Genomic DNA, 19,192 nt, shown 5'->3' on the forward strand with positions numbered 1-19,192 from the left:
CACCACTGCCTGGTCGACACAGTAAATCTTAGGAAGACCAAAGTCTAAGCGCCACAAGTTCTTGGGGAAGTGTCTCATGGTGATGGTGATAATGAAGGTGGTGATGATAGATGATCTTAACGTGGGATGATGAAGACAATGACAGTGGCACAGTATCCCCCCACCCCCACCTCCACACTTCTATATGCTTCACCTCATTTGATCCTCGAAACCCAAAGGCATGGGGCCTGTTCTCACCCTCACCTCAAAAATGAGGGAGCGGTAGCATAGAGTAGCTAAGCAATTTGCTCAGTGTCGCACAGTTTGTTTAAATGTGTTCAAGTGAGATTTAAACCCAGCCAGTTTCCTTCTGACGTCATTTCTGTTTGGTTTTGTTTATTTTTGATAGGATCTCAGGCTGCCCTTAAACTTTCTATGTAGCCAAGATCCTTATAAAGTTCTGATCCTACTGCCCCCAACTTGTTTCGACGCTTTCTCTCTCTCCTCCTCCTCCTCCTCCTCTCTTCCTCCCTCCTTTCTTCCCTCCCTCCATCTTTTTCTCCTTCCCCCTCCCTATCCCTCTTTCCCGGGATCTCTCTCTCTCCTCCTCCCTCTCTTCTTTTTTCTCTCCCTCTATCTTTTACTCCTTCCTTCTCCCTATCCCTCTTTCCCGGGATCTCTCTCTCCTCCTCCTCCTCCCTCTCTCCTTTCTTTCTTCCCTCCCTCCCTCTTTTACTCCTTCTCCCCTCCCTATCCCTCTTTCCTGGAGCTGTAACGCAGGGCCTTGCATCTCCTCGGCAAGCAGGGTAGCACAGTGGTGTACACTACTGACTTTTTGAGGCAGTGTCTCACCATGTAGCTCAGGCTAGCCTTGAACTTGCCATCCTCCTGCCTCAGCTTCCCGTATTCTGGGATTACATGCATGTGCCACCATATACGACTTGAAGTCAGTACTCCTAACCACCACACCCTGAAATGGCCTCTTGGAACTATAGAATGTTAAAAAAAAAAAAATCCATAGAATCGATAGAGTCAATCTCGGTCTGAAAAACAATATGCTCAGCACTGAGCCTCTTATAGTTTTGAAAATCACAGGGTCTTAGAACCAAAGTCCCTGTAAATCATGGACTCACAGAAGGTCCCAGCTAAGGAGGACCTTCAGAGGCACCACTCATGAAAGTGCCTCAGCTTTCCAACTGGGGAAACTGAAACCCAGAGCACAAAGAGACAGAACTAAGTCTAGATCTAGCACACAGACTGCCAGGGTCCCAGGGGATGTTGGGAAGGTCTGGGAAAGACATTTATTTATGAAGAGAGGCGACAGCAGTAGGAAGGCCACAGTGATTCGATGGGGTAATACACAGTCTCAGTTCTCGCAGCATGAGCCTGGTCCCGAGAGGTTCCTGAGACCTGGGTTGGACATCCATGAGGTCAAAGTGATTTTCACAGTAGCTTCGTCACCAAGATCCTGCTTCTTCTTTTGCACCCTCATTCTTCATAAACTTTCAAGGGAGTTTCCCTTAGGCTCCCTGATCTATAATAATATCATCAACAACCTGTAGACAAAGAAACATATGCTTGTGTGTTATTGTGTTTTTAAAAAGCTATTGTCAGGGGCTGGAGAGATAACTCAGTAGTTAAGAGCATTGGCTGTCATTCCAGAGATCCTGGATTCAATTCCAGGCCACCACATGGTTGCTCACAAACAGCAAGATCTCCTGTGCCAGGGTATCTAATGCTCTTTTCTGGCCTCCATGGGTACTGTATACACATGGTGCACAGATACACTTGCAGACAAAACACCTATGCATACATATACATAAACAAAAATCAAAAATAAAGTAAATTATTACCTTAAACAGGACATGGTTGCAGATAGTGGGAGGCTAAAGTCGGAACATTGAGAGCTTAAGGCTTGCCTGGGCTAGGTTGAGTTCAAACCTAGCCCATGTAACTTAGTGAAGACTGTCTCAAAAGAAAAAGTAAAAACAGGTCCGGAGGGGGGCTGGAGAGATGACTCAATGGTTAAGAGCATTGCTTGCTCTTCCAAAGGTCCTGAGTTCAATTCCCAGCAACCACACGGTGGCTCACAACCATCTATAATGAGGTCTGGTGCCCTCTTCTGGTCTGCAGGCATATATTGTGTAATATATATTTTAAAAAGAGGTCTGGAGATGTAGCTCAATGCTCAGTGGTAGAGCCTTTACCTAGAATCCCCCAGTGAGGGGCTGGAGTGTGGCTCAGTGGTAGAGCCCCTGCCTAGAATCCCCCAGTGAGGGGCTGGGGGTGTGACTCAGTGGTAGAGCCCCTGCCTAGAATCCCCCAGTGAGGGGCTGGGGGTGTGACTCAGTGGTAGAGCCCCTGCCTAGAATCCCCCAGTGAAGGGCTGAGATCATAGCTAGGTAGGTTGAACTGCATATTAAGACCTTTTTATTTTATTTTTATTTTTTTAAAGATTTATTTATTTATTATATATACAGTGTTCAGCTTCCATGTATGCCTGCAGGCCAGAAGAGGGCACCAAATCTCATTACAGATGGCTAGGAGCAATCATGTGGTTGCTGGGAATTGAACTCAGGACCTTTGGAAGAGCAGGCAATGCTCTTAACCTCTGAGCCATCTCTCCAGCTCCAAGACCTTTTAAAAAATAAACTGAATGCAGTGTCTTCTGCACTACCCAATAATAGTTTATTGTTGTTTGTTTGTTTGTTTGTTTGTTTTTCCTTGAGACAGGGTTTTCTGGAGACTATCCTGGTACTAGCTCTGTATACCAGGCTGGCCTCAAACTCACTGAGATCCATCTGTCTCTGCCTTCCGAGTGCTGGGATTAAAGGCATGTACCACCACCACCCAGCACCCGACCCTAATAATATTCTTATATGAAGATTATGGATACTGTTTTGCTTTGTTGTTGGTAGTAGTTTATTGTTTTCGACAGGATCTCAGTATATAACCCCTACTGGCCTCAAATTCATTATGTAGGCCACGCTGGCCTTAAACTCACAGAGATATGCCTGCCTCTGCTTTCTGAGTGTTAAAAATGAATGTTTTTGAGACTGGCCCCTTATGTAGCCCAGTCTAGCCTCAAGCTCGCAGCAATTTACCTGTTTTTCCTCCCTTAGGAGGACTAGAAGAATATTATATCATACCTGATCTTACTTATTTTGTAATCACATAATTATAATATTTATGGGGTGCAGTTTCTGGAATACAGGGGAATAGTTAGATAATTGTGTAATTATCAAGTCTGGGTGATTAGCTTACTAGACTTTCCATCTTTTTTTAATAATTTATTTTTATTTTATTGGCATTGGTGTTTTGCCTGCATGTATGTCTATCTGAGGGTGTCAGATCTTGGAGTTACCGATAGCTGTTAACTGCCATGTGGGTGGTAGGAATTGAACCTGGGTCCTCTGGAAGAGCAGTCAGCACTCTTAACCACAGAGCCATCTCTCCAGCCACCTAGACTTTCCATCTTCTCCAAACGCTTGTCGTTTCTTTGTTCTGGTGACTGTGTTTAACAGCTGGTACAGAGGTTACGGACCAACTAGGGTGCTCGCTGGAGCAAGATTGTGGCCAGGTTTTCACCTGTGCCTGCTGCTACAGGGCAGATTTGGAGGCTGCACGAGCTGGGATAGATTGACTGCTCGGGACAGGAGCTAATTTTGAAGCAATGCAGAAGTAGTTCAGTGACCCAACAAATGGGTCCCTCTGGGCACATACTGCCTGGACATCAACCCTGCCATGCTGCTCTGTCCACTCTTTTCAGTGAACAGCCTGGGCATCAGTGAAGAACTGAAGGAGAAACTACGAGATGTCATGGTAGATCGGCACAAGGTGGCCTTGGGGAAGACCCTGGGTGAAGGTGAGTCACACACACACACACACACACACACACACACACACACACACACGATCCACCAGAACCCTGAGATTCCTCTCTCCCCAGTTCTCAGCCAACTGGAGGAAACACTGTCCCCATGGGTCCTGCTGAGGTCAGTGTCTTCCTTCTTCTGCCACAGGAGAGTTTGGTGCTGTGATGGAGGGCCAGCTCAACCAGGATGACTCCATCCTCAAGGTTGCTGTGAAGACAATGAAAAGTGAGTATGTGAACACGTGTGTGCGCAGGCAGGGCCCAGTCCCTAACGCAAGCCTTTTCCCTATACCCTGGGAAAGCGCCAGCTAGAAAATGGAGCCCATGCCAGGCCCTTGAATAGAAGGAAGTGAATGCAGGGACACTACTGTCACGTTAAATGGAGGTCGGATGGACATACTAACCCAGGCATCAAAACAAACAGATGAGCAACAACAGGAAGTCTCTTCCACCTCTAGGCTGAAGGGCAGAGGGGGGATACTGTTGCCAGAGCCATGGCCAGCAAGAAGTTGAGAATACACAGAATCAAGTGTTTCCATGAGGGAGTTAGAGACCTCATGGGCCTCCTTCCTTGTCTTTAAAATTGGCTAATAAGGTGGCCTAAACCCATATCCCCAACATTTGACACCTTGTTTGAAAATAAGAAAACCAGGTGACTCAGTGGTAGAGCTCCTGCCTAGAATCCCCCAGTGAGGGGCTGGGGTGTGGCCCAGTGGTAGAGCCCCTGCCTAGAATCCCCCAGTGAGGGGCTGGGGTGTGGCCCAGTGGTAGAGCCCCTGCCTAGAATCCCCCAGTGAAGGTCTAGGGTATGGCTCAGTAGTAGAATAATGTTTGGTTGGAATTTGCCATGGAAGGACTAAGACCATGGCTCACCAATAGAGTCCTTGCCTAGACTGTCCCTCTAGGGGGATTGCCTTGCCTTTGCAAGACCCTGGGCTCCTCTCTAGGCACCCCATAAATAAGCAAATAAGCTCACACTATGAGGATAATAAGCTCATACCTATTGAAGACAAAATCATTTAACACAGGTAAAACAGTGAGCCTGGCATCTTAAGATTCAGTATAACACATGATGAAGATGAGGGTGATGATGCTGGAGCAGGAGGGAAGGAGACATCCTCTTTCTCCCTTGTGGCTCACCTCCCTTTCTCTCCTAAGTTGCCATCTGCACAAGATCAGAGCTGGAGGATTTTCTGAGTGAAGCTGTTTGCATGAAGGAATTCGACCACCCCAACGTCATGAGGCTTATTGGTGAGGGAGGGGCGTGTTCCCTTGGGGCCACCCAGAGCACAGACCACTCTATTCTGTACTGGAAAGTTTAAACTTCCAGGCCCCCCACCCCCTCTCCTTCAGGATCAGCCAGCTCCCCTTCTTCTGCTCCCTCAACTTGGAATGTGACCTCTGACCTGTTCCCAGAAATAGCTGCGGTCCCCAGGAGGGCTCCGGAAACATCCTTGGGAAAGGGCTTCTCTGAAGCTGGAGTCCCTACTACCCACCTCCCAAACAATGTGGAGATTAGATTTGAGGGGGTGGGAAAGGGGAAGGCTAAGTTTGTCTGGGAGCGGGGTTGGGTCCCCCTTTTCTGGATAGCCAGAATGACGGATCTCGCTCTGGGGGGGCTCAGGTGTCTGTTTTCAGGGTTCTGACCGAGAAGGTTTCCCAGAACCTGTGGTCATCTTGCCTTTCATGAAACATGGAGACCTACACAGTTTCCTCCTGTATTCCCGGCTCGGGGACCAGCCAGTGGTGAGGGGTGTTCCTTCTTCTAGCCCATGCATATTCCCTGGCCGCCTACCAGTTACTGAGAAGGAAGGCCACAGTGGACTCACTCTCGCGATCCCGCACTGCAGGGGTAGACAAAGCAATAAATAAGTTAACAGAAATAAGTGAGAGCATTAAGTGCTCGGAGGAAATGCAGAAGAAAGAATGATAAGGAGGCCTGGGAATTAGTTTGGGTGGAGGGAAGGCCTGACTGAAGGGTGACACTGAAGGAATTGCTGGCTGAGGGATACTGGGAGATCCAGGAAGGAAGCAATCCCAACCTACCACTTAACAGGGCCCAGGGTCTGAAGACCGGGAAGACCTACCCCCACCCTCATCTACCCAGCCCCCGCCCCCGCTGGCATGTATGTCAAAGGCTAGAACAATAACCCACCAAGTCAGAGAGAGGTAGATTTGCTAGGATCCTATATCTATGGAAAAGCTACAGGAAAAGCTGATGTTCTCAAAGCCATGGAGAACCACAGCAGATGCAGCTAGGCTCACACAAGGAGGGAAGGAGGGCTAAGGAGTGAGACCCCTCCTTCTCTCGGCCTTACCACCCTCTCCCCACCCCTCAGTTTCTGCCCACTCAGATGCTGGTGAAGTTCATGGCCGACATTGCCAGTGGAATGGAGTACCTGAGTACCAAGAGATTCATACACCGAGACCTGGCTGCCAGGAACTGCATGTGAGTGGCAAATGTGCTGGAGGAGCTTCTTTCCCCTTCCCCAGGAAGAAAGAGGGACTGGAGCCAGTGAAGGTTGGAGCCCCAGACAGGTGTGGTAATCAACTTTTCGTGGCTGTGACAAAAACAAAACAGATAACCAAGTGAAAGAGGAAAGGTGGATTCCAGCTCAGGCTTTTCGGGATTCCAGGCCACAGTCACCTGGGATGACCCATTGGGAGGTGTGGGATCGTTAACAGGCAGCATGGTAAAGTGAAACTGCTAACCTTGAGGGAGCTGGAAACCAGAGAGACACAGAGCCCCATCAGAGGTACTACTGATCTACTGCCTCCAACTAGATACTGTCTCATGATCGCCACTCCCAGCTGTGAACCAACCAACCAGTGGATGGATAGCAAGCATCCCACTGGGCAGGTCTCCGGAGCACCACCAGCTGGGGACCAAGCCCTCAGGCACCTCATCATCCCCCTTTGCAGGGTGACACGTCACATCCAAATCGTAAAAGGCCAGCAAGGAGGTCCTAAACTGCGGTCTCTACTGTTGTTTATTTGTTTTGATAGAACCTTAGTTGTCTTGAACCCTGAAATGTAGACCAGGCTGGCCTTAAACTCATAGAGATCCCCTGCCTCTGCCTCCTGGATGCTGGAATTAAAAGCGTGCACCACCACACCAGGCTAAACTGAGGTCTTGAAGGACGGTTTGGATGTGGAGTGTGAAGAGAAGGGAGGCAGGGGCAGCTCATTGCATAGCGCAAAGTTTAAAAGGATCTCGAGGCTTATTTAAAAAAACTCAAGCTGAGGGGGCTGGAGAGATGGCTCAGTGGTTAAGAGCATTGCCTGCTCTTCCAAAGGTCCTGAGTTCAATTCCCGGCAACCACATGGTGGCTCACAGCCATCTGGAATGAGGTCTGGTGCCCTCTTCTGGCCTGCAGACATACACACAGACAGAATATTGTATACATAATAAATAAATATTAAAAAAAAAACTCAAGCTGAAAAATCTTCTAGAAGCCCCTTTTGTCCAGACTCAGCCTGGCAGGAAGAAGTAAAGCAAGCATTTCCCCTTGGGACTAGGGTGAGTGCTCAGGAGTCAGACTCCCAACCCCTATCAGGACATTGGGGTCTGGTGAGAGGTGAAAGCATATCTGAGACCCAGCAGGCTTCCTGGTAGTCATGACCCATGATGACCTTCTTGCTTCCCCGAATCTGAACAGGCTGAATGAGAACATGTCCGTGTGTGTAGCAGACTTCGGGCTCTCCAAGAAGATATACAACGGGGACTACTACCGCCAAGGGCGCATCGCCAAGATGCCAGTCAAGTGGATTGCCATTGAGAGTCTGGCAGATCGAGTCTACACCAGCAAGAGTGATGTGGTAGGTGTGCCCCGGCCAGGAGTGGGTGATCATGCAGGGCATGGAATGGGGGACCAGACCTGAGAAACTCCAGGGCTCACAGGACCTGTCTGTGGGGCCTGGACATGTTTGGGGAATGTAGGAAAAGTATGTGTGCATGGCTAGAATATCTAGAGATGTGCAGGTTCATCTCTGCATAGTGGCAGGGTGGGCAGTTTAGGATAGGAAGCAATGGTGACCAAGTGTGCCATACAGTGTTTGCAACGTAGACATGAAGGGTGACATATGACATGTGAATGTGTGCGTGGATGTGTATATCTCTACATCCTGCTAAGTCAGTTGCGCGCGCGCGCGCGCGTGTGTATGTGTGTGTACACCTGTGCCAAAATTTTTCGGTGCGTACTTGTGATACATCCATAGATACCGTTGTCAACAAATGCTCATGTAAGTGTTGAGTGCGTGCCTGAACTTAAGTGTTGGAGGTGTCTTTGTGTAGGAAAGACCCTCTCACACCCTTCCCTACTCTGACAGTGGTCCTTTGGCGTGACAATGTGGGAAATCGCCACCCGAGGCCAAACCCCCTATCCAGGAGTGGAGAACAGTGAGATTTACGACTACCTACGCCAAGGAAATCGCCTGAAACAGCCAGTGGACTGCCTGGATGGCCTGTAAGGACCTTTGGGACTTCCCAACTCCACCTCAGAATTTACTCCAGCCCTTAGTTACCCACACAGAACACTCAACATCTCCAGGACTGCCGAAATGAGCATGGAATCCCTTAGAATATTGAGAAACCCATTTGCCTCTCACCGATGCCCTGAGCCACTGTGCCACTCCTAGTCAGGCAGTGGGGTGCAAGTTCGGTAAAGGTGCCTTTTCCAGCTCTGCCTGTTGTGTGGAATGCAGGCTGGGTCAACCCCTTTCTGCCTCAGCCAGGTATTCTTAAACAACTGCATCAACCTTCCTGGGCAGCCCTGGCTTTGGGATCCCAACCTCCCATGGTCCCTCACCTCTCATGTGCCTCACTGCCTGGGGTCCCTTCTCCAGACTCTCAGATCTCTGAGCTGCTGGCAGGATCCTTCGCGATAGCTTATCAATCTTTGTGGCGTCTCAGCGTGCAGAGGAGGGCGTGACATATAGCCAGTGCTTTGAGGTTAAAGAGACTATGTAGCTTGGGTCAGGAGGAGGCAGCATGAAATTCAGACTCCCCAGGCTTCCTTTGGGCACTCTTAGACCCAAAGAGGATGAGATTAATCACTAGTCTTTTACAGAATTTACTGGAAGGCAATGCTTTGCTTGTATTGACTCCTTGGATCCCTTCCACAGTCAAAAGAAGTAGATAGGCGTTGCTATCCGAGTTTTGCAGATGAGAAAATTCAAGTCTACGAGGGGGGAGGACAGGGGTGGAGCATATCATTTGCTACTGTATGAGGTGCCACACTTCAAAATCCCATAGTTTAAAACCAAAAAACGTTTATTTCATAATATCTGAAGATCAGAGTCTGAAAGCAGCTTAGAAGGGTGGTTCTGCAGATCTGTAACAAGGTTATCAAGGTGGCTACATGTGAAACCCGGAAGCAAGAAAGCCATTTTCAAGGCAGCACCTCACATGACTGGGGCAAAAAGCCTGTTCCTTACCCATGGGGACCTTCATAAGGTCACTTGCGCTTCCTCGCACAACAATCCAGTGTACAAGAGAATGTACAGGGGGTAGTAGCCACAACGCCTTTTATGACTTGCTGTTAGAAGTCAAACGTGCGTCATCTCTTCTGCTGAGCCAGTAGCAAATCCCTACACTCAAGGGGAGGGGCCTTAGTCTCAAGCTTTGTCAAAGAATGTGAGATCATAGGTAGATCAGTCTAAAAGACTTCTAATCCATCCCCGTCTCCCCTAGGTTTCCTCCACCCACGATGTGCTTAGTAAACGGCAGAGCCAGGCCTTATATGAGAGTCTGTTCTGGGCGGCCATTCTGGGACAGACTGCTCTCAAATCCTCACTAAAAACACCTGAGATCCAGAGAGGTTTCCTAAGGTTTTTCCCAGTTTCAACATCTCCTGGCCCACTCCCTGTAGATATGTCTAAGTTGCTGAGGTTGTCTGTAGTCCCCAGTCACCCGAGGGTCCTAAAGCCTACCCTGAACTAGACTGCTCCCCTTCGGAGTCCCTGCTCAGTTGGCCATTTGCTTTACCATTGTAGGTATGTCCTGATGTCCCGGTGCTGGGAGCTGAACCCACGGGACCGGCCGAGTTTTACAGAGCTTCGGGAAGACCTGGAGAACACGTTGAAGGCTCTGCCCCCTGCTCAGGAGCCTGATGAAATCCTCTATGTCAACATGGATGAGGGCGGAAGCCACCTTGAACCCCGCGGTGCTGCTGGAGGAGCTGACCCCTCAACCCACCCTGACCCGAAGGATTCCTGTAGCTGTCTCACTGCAGCTGAAGTCCATGCTGCTGGGCGCTACGTCCTCTGTCCTTCTACGGCTCCAGGACCCACTGTGTCTACTGACAGAGGCTTCCCAGCACCCCCAGGGCAGGAGGATGGGGCTTGAGACAATCTTCCACCTGGGACGCCCTCTCAAGAGCCAAGCTAGGCACTGCCACTGGGGGAATCTACCCCCACTTTGCCACTCCAGGCCTTCTCCCCAACTGCAGCATGACCTTCCATCCCTTCTCAAATTCTGCACAGAAAGGTGTGTCCTGCTTTCTGTGCCATAGACATCCCGTCCATAGAAAGAAGGGTTGGGTTGCAGTCTTGGAAGATCTTAAGTCCCAGCATTCTAAGGTTAGAGACTAGATTTCAAGGTTCTAGGTCCCAAAGATGATTTAAGTCTTTGGGTCTAAGGAACCAAGATGCTGGTTTCTAGGTCTCAAGTGCTATTTGTTGTAAACATGGCCCACTGTTCAAAGGTTCTGAGATTCTGTGACTCTAGATTTTTCTGGTTCTAAAACATCATGCCCCCATGGTTTTTCAGTTGCCCGACTCTGAGAGACCTGGATCTAAGACCTTGTGGTTTTAGAGTTTATTTTTCTGGAGCCCGAAATGCTAGGAGTGGAAGCTTCTAGATTTTAAAATTCTAAAGGTTCTAGGCATGAAGGTTCTAAAGCATACTGTTCTCAAATTTAACAGCTCTTCATGTTGTAATACTCCAGATCAGAATGTTTCAAACTTTTATTTTCTTAATTTCTAAGATTCCAGTGATGATCAATTACAGCTTCTGAGGCATTATGATTATAGGTTCTTTTATATAAGATCCCACATCTCAAGGGAATAAGACTCTAGAATCTGAAATCTAAAAGCTTTAAGAGTCCAGCTGAGTTTCTAAGGTATGTGATGATAATCTAGAATGTGGTCCAAGATTTCACATCATATGCTCCAAGATTACAGTCAGTAAACTCTAAAGCTCTGATGTTGGCCTGCTCTTGATCTCAGGCACTATAAGATGCTGTGGGTCTAAGACTCTGGGTCCCAAGAGGCTCACAGTTAATTGTGACTAACTAGACACCAAAGTCCTAACCATTTCTAATACTGGGCACCTCTTGGTTCTGTGTTGCTGTCTGCCTTTCTAGCACTTAATTAAAGGTTCAAGGATACATATTTCTAAAAATATTAAGGATCTAAGCACAGTAATTTAGGAATTCAGTGTTTTGAGGGTTTAAGGTTCACAGGTCTAGGATATTAGGTACAATGCCAAGGTTGGAACCTTGCGGAATTCTTCTCTCTAAGCCCTTTCCCTCCTTAGCCACCTATGCACCCTCCTCTCCTTGTGTGGGGTGTACCCACCTTAAGCCTGTGCAATGCATTGGGATGTCTTTCCTCTAAGGAATGGACCATCCCCCTCCTTTTGGGCCATGTTGCCTCCTTGAGCCAGTCCCTCATCCCTGTCTAAAGTGTGGACTCTGGCGCTTCCAGAGAGGCTCAGATCACATAAAACTTTTGTCAATCACTGTTCTGTCTCCTGTCTCCATTCAGCTGTGCTATGGCCCCTTTCCCTGGAGATTCTATTTCCCCATTGTAGAAAGAAGGGCTGCTGTGTGCAGTGGAAGCGCAGGCCTGAGGATGGAGGACTGCTTGTAGGCTATCATGGCTTACATAGAGGAGCTCTACCTCAAAGAGAAGGAAAGGGATAAGAATCGTTTGATGGACCTGGGAATGTTTTCTTCATTTTGGATGGTAAACATGAACCATGCACATAGACAAATATGTACGACTGAGGAAAGGCAGGCTCTCAGAAAGCTGTGAGGAATGTGTGAGTATGCGTGTGCACATGTGCACACACACTCAATATACATATATTAGAAATTGTATGGATATACATATGTATGCACGCATATAGAAGTATATATGGAAACACAAAGAGACTGTGGGTCTTATACACACATAGCAAAGTAACAGATGGGAATTACTAAACATGCACTGGTCACCTAGTCACGAATACAAACACACCGCTCTTCAGCCACAGTAACAGAAACACACAAACCCACACTCGCAAATCTGCAAACATCAACAGGCTGGTACTCACCAGCAAGAGGAAAAAATCGTTAGTAACCAAGACACAGAATGGCATTACACACATTCGAGAATCAGATGTGTGCCTGTAATCCCAGCACGAGTGAGGTGTAAGCAGGAAGCTCAAGGGTTCAAACTCATTCCTGATTACACAGAGAGATCCAGGTCAGTCTGGGCTATGTGAGACCCTGCCTCAATAAAGAAGACCAACATACCCAGACCTGTGGAGTACTAGCACAACAGATTCGCACACACCCAAGCATTCAGATGGACAAGGAAAAAGGGATCAGAACACTTTAATCCATGGGTGCACAAAAGAACTCCCCACCGAGGCCAGTCCACTTAGGTCTTCACTTGTGCCTGGGTGTGGTGGACTCGCCAATATAAAAATCCTAGGCGGCGCCCGGCCGCCCCCCGGTGGTGGCTCCTAAGAACTGGGTACAGTTCAATCCGGGCCACAAAGTTGCCTTTTTTTTTTTTTGAACAAATTATTGTGGGAGCTGGGAGGAGAGAGGAAGTCGGACGTGGGCAAGGGGCGGGGTGTCTGGACTGGAACCTCCCGGCCCACGTGAGTGTCTGTCCCGCTGCTGAGTGGGTGCTGTGTGTCTAGGTTGCTGTGGTGTAAGTTTGTAGCGTGAACTGTCCACGGAGCTTTGTCGTGCGATGCTGCATGCTTGTGCCACACCTAACACTGCCGTTCGACGTCTTATCCCGAATTGATGCTTTGACCTGTCACGCCTATTCGTTTATTGTGCGATGCTTGCCTTTAATCTGAGTAGAGAGTGACTGTGGCTTTTGTTGAATGTAAGGCAGGGATTGGTTAATAGTGGACGTTTTGCATTGTGCGTCTTCTGAGCCAGGGCGACAGGTGTACGGATTAATACGAGGCATAATTTACGGATCCTCGTGTTCGATGTGGTTAGTATGGACACCAAACAGCAAGACAGAGTGAGCAGTTAGAGAATTCGAGATAGAGAGCCGCGAACTTCGGCAGCCGTGTCCAGAGTGGGAAGGCTCTATGGTCGTAAGCAGAGCGGCCTGTCCATGCAACCACAGAGAGATGTACTATCGAAGGGAGGGGTGCGATTTACCACGCAACTTTTCTCCCGCTGTTCCCCTAACCTCCGCTTTCTACCCTTCAGCGCTCTCCAGAACTCATTGTTTTTTTTTGTTTCTCATAAAAAGCAACTGGGTTTCTAGCAGACGATGAGTAACATATCCTCATCCTCTTAATCGCTGTTCCGTACTAAACAGCCCTGTATTACGGAGAACTTTGCAAGCCAAGCCTCTCAAGAATGGCCAATCTAGTTAGCTTTTCCTAAAGCGCTCAAGCTACGGCTGTGGGGAAATGTAACCGGAGCTGCGATTGGCGGAGAGGTTGTTTTGAAACCGCCCTAACGGCAAGGGGCGGGCCCTTCGCGACTGACTCTACTTCCGGCTTCCGAATGGCGACAGGAAAGACGAGGGCTGGCCGGCCTCTTCTCACCGCATTTGATTGGTTGTAGTGATTTTGCCCGCTTGGGCTCCGCGAGGGGCGGGAGATCTAGACCAGTCAGAATGTGTTTTACAGAGCGTGTGAGCGAAAGGCGGCTGCTGGAGACTGGACGAGCATCCTGAGATCTCCTCGCTCATTGCTCCACAGCGTTACTCCCTTCCCTCCATTTGACCGTACCGGGGCCAGCGCGCGGACGTTACCCAATCAGTGCTTGCCCCGCCTCTTGCCTTTTCCCGCCCTCCGCTTTAGCCGCGACTTCGACGTAGGCTAACGCTTCCTCTCTGGCAGCCCCTGAACCCTCTTACAGCCTTTCTGTTGAAACCCACACTGTGATTGGCCTAGTCTCCGGGCCCGCGCCCGTTCCCCGACGCGCTGACCAATTGACACCCGTGTTACATCGTACGGGTACGGGCCAGGGGGAGGAGGCGACGACGGCCATTTTGAGCCGCCGCCGCCATTGGAGTGGCCCCCCCCTTTCCCCCTTCGCCTCCTGACAGGCGAGGTTTAGGGGGGACAGAGCCCTGGGAGGCCGGGCCGGGCTCGGGGGCCGCCCCGGGGGCCCGGGCCATGGATGTGCGCCGTCTGAAGGTGAACGAACTTCGCGAGGAGCTGCAGCGCCGCGGTCTGGACACTCGAGGCCTCAAGGCCGAGCTTGCAGAGCGGCTGCTGGCGGCGTTGGAGGCCGAGGAGCCTGAAGAAGAGCGGGAGATCGAGGCTGACGACGAACCGGGCTTACCAGAGCACACCAACGAGGAGGTCGAGACCGAGGGGGGCTCCGAGCTGGAGGGGACAGCGCAGCCACCGCCGCCCGGGCTGCAGCCGCACCCGGAGCCCGGCGGCTACTCGGGGCCGGACGGACATTGTGAGAGTGCGCGGGGCGGGGGGTCGGGGAGCCTGGAGTCCGGGCCGAGGACGGGCTGTGGGGACGCGGGAACTCGGTTTCGCCGAGATCGTGGAGATGGTCTGGGGAGCCTGGGATCTCACCACCTGCCGCCGCTGCACGGGACCTGCGGCAGGGCCCAGGGCAGCCTGAGGGCGGATCCTGGCCTTCGGTGCAGGGAAAACCCTGCGGGTAGGGGCGTTAGATTTTTTTTTTTTTCTAAGGCTACTGAAACGAACGGGTGGGGAGGACTCCACATCCTGGGATTGGGAGACCGGAAACTGGTTTTCTTTGGGGGAGGGGATCGGAAGAACTAGAAGCTTTAGGGCAAGGGGTGTCTCGGGGAGGGTCTTGGAAAATGGTGATTTGAGCTGACAGTGGCCGTGCCAGGCCTCACCATTTGGGCAGGATCTCAAAAGGCGGATTTCCAGGTAGGGAGAAGAATTTAGGGTGCAGGGCTTGCAGAATTTTGAGGCCGGTTCTCAGGTTTTGCGGTCGGATGGGATACGGGAGATCTGCTTAGTGCTGGGGGTAGATTGGTGCTTTGGATCTGCGGGTATCCGAGGCTGGGGAGATGGGTCAGGCGCTCTGTTTGGCAGGTGAGCTTTTAGGGGATAGTGAAAAACCAGCAGAAGATTGGTTTCGCCCCCACCTCTCCCCCCCACAACTCCTGCGTTTCAGGCACAGCTTGGATATATGGTACTGGGAGATCCGGGCTATCTAGTTGGCTTCTAGAGGCGGCTCAAGAACTTTGGTGGCAAGGAAAAGCAGTTTGTTTTAATGGACAAAAGACCTAGGGGATCTAGAATTGGGAAGGCTCTTAAGACAACACCCCATGGCTCCTGCTGAATTGCCTTGCATTGTTAGCTATGAATGGTTTTCCAAACACAAATAATGACTTGGAGAGAATAAGCTGAGAGCAAGTGGATGAACTGTGTGGTGGGCATAGGACCTTTGTGTCCGACAGGGAGTATGCAGCTAGCACATGTGGGGGAGGGAAGCATGGAGGATTTGAAGAAGAAAGGAAACCTGTTGATTAGGCTGGGGGCCTCATATTGAAGCTGAGGGAATATTCCTTTCCAAGAGAGGGCTCCCAAGTCCCCAGAAACAGTGACTTGTGTGCTCAGGGAGTCTGGGGGGAACTTGATCAGCCAGGAAGTGTAACTCTGAGAACTAGGATTAAAGCAGCAGAGGAGACCCCAGTGTGAGAGGGAACCTGGAACTGGACACTGTGGCATCCAAGGCTTAGAGTGTTTATCTGAGATGAAGGTACTGTAGAACTTGACTAAATATTGAGAGAAAAAAATGAGGCCTCAAAAGTAACTTGGGATTGGCATCTGGTACTCACTTGTTCATGAAACATGGGATCCTGTGGAGGGGGCACCCAGGGTGTAGAGTGGTCTAGGGGTTAGCCTTGTGCTGGCAAAGAGTTCCCTGGGAAGGAGGGAGGCGTGGCCTGTGAATATGTCTGGAGCTGAGAAACCCTGGCAAGAATGGCTTATGAAGGAGCAGCAAGGGTACAGCCCTAACATTACTGCTGCCAGAAGGGTCTTGGGAAAGGGAGCTGATGCTTCGGAGCCCAGCCTGTGGACTCAGGCAGACTGTGAAGTTAAACAAATCATTTCCTCTCTGAGCCTCTTTGTAAAACGGGAATGATGAGAGTCTCCGCCCAGAGTTGTCAGCCATGAGATGGTGTGTCTGAGGGACTTCACACCAGGGTTACCTGTTTTCAGGGGGATGTTGTAGAGAGTGGAGAAGGATTTCGCCATCATATCCTCCCTAGGCCAGCCTACCAGAGGAGAGAACATGGGCTTTTTGGGGAAAACACTACCCTGATGCTCTGGAGGAAGCAGAATGGTTTGGAGGCCTTGTATTCCAATTAAGGAGCTACTCTGTCCCCTGTTGTGTTGTGTGCACAACACACATCTACAGTAAAATTCTCCAAGCCCTCCTCAGGTCCCTCTCCAGCACGTCTTCATCCATGGTGAATAGACACTGTGACTTTCCTCCCTTTGGACTGCTCCTGGTTTGTGCCCAGATGTATTTGTCCTCTGAGGAAGAGTTCAATCAGTTAACAAGTGGCAGCATAGTCTATCCTCCCTGTGGTTCTGCCTCGCTGCTCCTGGCACAGCTTCTAGCAGGACTCTGGAGGCACCCGTCAGCACACTTACCCCAGGGACAGAGAGCTGTATGTTGCCCGTCTTAAGTCTATCAAGTTCTCTCTTCTTTGTTTCTGCTGTAGTCCTGCTTGTAAGAGTTTCTTTCACAGGAGATCCTATCCTTCCCTAAGAGTGCTCTCAGTTTTCATCACTGAGCCTTAGACTGGATTCCCTTCTCAGCTCTTGGTGCTTCATATACTGTCAATATATAATTATGTAGTATAAGTGTCTGTCAATGTGTGTCTGTCTCCCTAAACTGGATGTTTCGTTTCAGTGGGGCAAGTTCACCTGTATCGCAGGGTCCGGTGTACAGCTTGCATTCCTTAAGTAGCTACTATTGCTGTTCTTACCTCTCTTCCTCACCTGAACCCACAGAGTACTTTTCCTAAGCACTTTTAACTCCAGCTATTTGGGGACATCTTGTTGGCTGTGCTGGGGGTACATGTACAAGGCCCTCCATTTTATCATAAGTACAGCCAAAGGCAGAGGCAGGCAGGAGTGCTCAAGCCACGGATGGGATTGGTCAGAGGGCTGGTTTGTCCCCTAAGTTTTGAAGATTGGGCCCTGAAGTAAACCTGAGTGATCCACTTTAAAGTAGAGACCGATGTTAACTGCTCAGTGAGGTGCCTGGCATGTCTTAGAATGGCTCCCATCTTGGGGGCTAAACTTAGAGAAATCCAGCTGCACTCTTACTCTACCATCTCATTTTAACCGAAGAACTTCTTCCTCAGCTGGCTTAATGTATTCGGTTTCTATAGAGCACAGTTGCACATCTGTATGTAGACTTTTGAGACAAAGAAGACATATACCATAGGCGTTTGGAGAACCCCTATCTGTATAGGTTTTTACCTGAAAATGTTATTCTTTGTCTTTTGGCAGTCTGACTCGCCCAAGTAAGGGTGCTGTCTTAGTTACAAGAGTCTTTCCAAATGTATTCACCTAACTACTTTTTCTTTTTTAATTTTAAGATGTAATGGACAATATTACCAGGCAGAACCAATTCTATGAGACGCCGATCATCAAGCAGGAAAACGAGTCAGGCTATGACAGGAGACCATTAGACATGGAGCCGCAGCAGCAGGCCTATCGCCCAGGTAGGACGTCCCCATACTTTCTTTCCTAGTGGAAATAGAATCCAAGTAAGACCTTGCCATCTTTCTCTTGGGCAATTCTTCTGGCCTTTGTCCCTCTGACAAGGTTTTATTTGGATTGGGATTTTGGTTTTGTTCTGTTTGGGGTTGAAGGTTTTATTCTTGTTTTGGTTTATTTTTGAGATAATATTCTTAATAGGTGTTTAAGCTAGCCATAAACTGGAAAAGGAGCTGGGACTAACTTTGTACTCTGGGTCCTTCTGCCTCCATTTCTGTTTGGTTTTGAAAAACTCAAGTCTGGTTTCCTGGTGTCTTTTCCGGTGTTGTGCCAGCACCCTGGAAGGGTTAGACCTGGGGTCTGCTGCTTGAGCCCGAGAGCCTTGCAATGTGGGAACCAGAAACAGTGTTCTGAATTCAGTGTGGTGGTTCCTGTGTTCTGAAGAACACCGCTGCAGGAGACTACTCATTGGAAAGGGGTTCCTTAGCCAGACACAGCTATATAGAAAAATGCAGCATAGCTGTCCCACCTTGTGCAGATTTATTGTGTTCATTAAAGGCGCTGAGAAGTCTTGGATTGAAATAAGCCTTGTGTTGTGTATTTAAACTCTGCACTTCTAAAACCTGTCTTATTGCAGAACAGTGTTTTCCATAATCAGCAGGGAGACAGATAGGATCACCTAGCATCTTCTCCCTTTATGCGAGGAGCTGACTGGTCTAATGGCAAAACTGATGCTAAAACCCCAGAAACTAGCTCAGACCAACGTTCTTGGTACATGAGGTATGTTTCTGTTGTGAAAGTCTTAACTATTTAGAAAAAAAAAAGTCCTGCTGTTGAAATGGCTGAACAAGAACTGTGGCCACTCCACTCCTGGTGTTGCAGTATTTTAAAAGAAAAGTTAGTTTGTTCTGAGGCAGGGTCTCACTGTAAAGCCCAGCTGGTCTGGACCTCAGGAATCTTCTTGCTTGAGTTTCCCAAATGCCGAGATTACTCACGTAAATCACCACAGCCAGCCCCAGTGCCTTTTCTAGTGAATCTAGTTGATCCTATCTAATTCCATTCTGTTTCATCCACCCACTAAGTAAAATCCCCTGGTGGGTACTTGTGGGTGGGGGGGCTGCTAGGGACATTAAAGAATGTAGGTTAAACTGTAGATTTGTGTCAGTCTCTGTCTTAGGGTTTCTATTGCTGTGAAGAGACATGACAACTCTTATAAAGGAAAACGTTTAATTGGGCTGGCTTATGATTCAGAGGTCCATTATTGTCATGGTGGGACATGGTGATGTGCAGGTAGACATGTTGCTAGAGAAGCAGCTGAGAGTTCTGCATCCAGATAGACAAGCCTCAGGAAAAAAAACAAAGCCACCGAATCTGGGTTTGAGCATCTGAGACTTCAAAACCTGCCCCACAGT

At 49.2% G+C, this 19,192-nt stretch overlaps 2 protein-coding genes across 5 annotated transcripts in view; both read left to right on the forward strand.

Moving 5' to 3' along the window:
• Nucleotides 1–11,609, forward strand: part of Axl (AXL receptor tyrosine kinase) — a 30,978-nt gene extending 19,369 nt beyond the window's left edge. The window contains exons 13-20 of the mRNA XM_005361169.3: nt 3,749–3,844; nt 4,002–4,079; nt 5,012–5,104; nt 5,478–5,599; nt 6,193–6,302; nt 7,513–7,672; nt 8,183–8,319; nt 9,848–11,609. Of these exons, the coding sequence (XP_005361226.1) occupies nt 3,749–3,844; nt 4,002–4,079; nt 5,012–5,104; nt 5,478–5,599; nt 6,193–6,302; nt 7,513–7,672; nt 8,183–8,319; nt 9,848–10,199 (1,148 nt within the window). The 3' untranslated portion in view covers nt 10,200–11,609. The remainder of the gene's footprint in view (nt 1–3,748; nt 3,845–4,001; nt 4,080–5,011; nt 5,105–5,477; nt 5,600–6,192; nt 6,303–7,512; nt 7,673–8,182; nt 8,320–9,847) is intronic.
• A 2,294-nt stretch (nt 11,610–13,903) lies between these two features.
• Hnrnpul1 (heterogeneous nuclear ribonucleoprotein U like 1) overlaps nt 13,904–19,192 on the forward strand; it is a 35,231-nt gene continuing 29,942 nt past the window's right edge. For 2 of the 4 annotated variants that reach the window (XM_005361174.3, XM_005361172.3), the window contains exons 1-2: nt 13,904–14,514; nt 17,660–17,785. In XM_005361174.3, coding sequence (XP_005361231.2) covers nt 14,220–14,514; nt 17,660–17,785 — 421 coding nt within the window. In that variant the 5' untranslated portion in view covers nt 13,904–14,219. Of the gene's footprint in view, nt 14,515–14,590; nt 14,725–17,659; nt 17,786–19,192 lie in introns of those variants that run through there. The other 2 variants (XM_005361175.3, XM_026786121.1) reach the window with 2 other exon arrangements.

The sequence above is a fragment of the Microtus ochrogaster genome, linkage group LG4, assembly GCF_000317375.1.
Source record: "Microtus ochrogaster isolate Prairie Vole_2 linkage group LG4, MicOch1.0, whole genome shotgun sequence".
In the NCBI taxonomy this organism is placed as follows: domain Eukaryota; kingdom Metazoa; phylum Chordata; class Mammalia; order Rodentia; family Cricetidae; genus Microtus; species Microtus ochrogaster.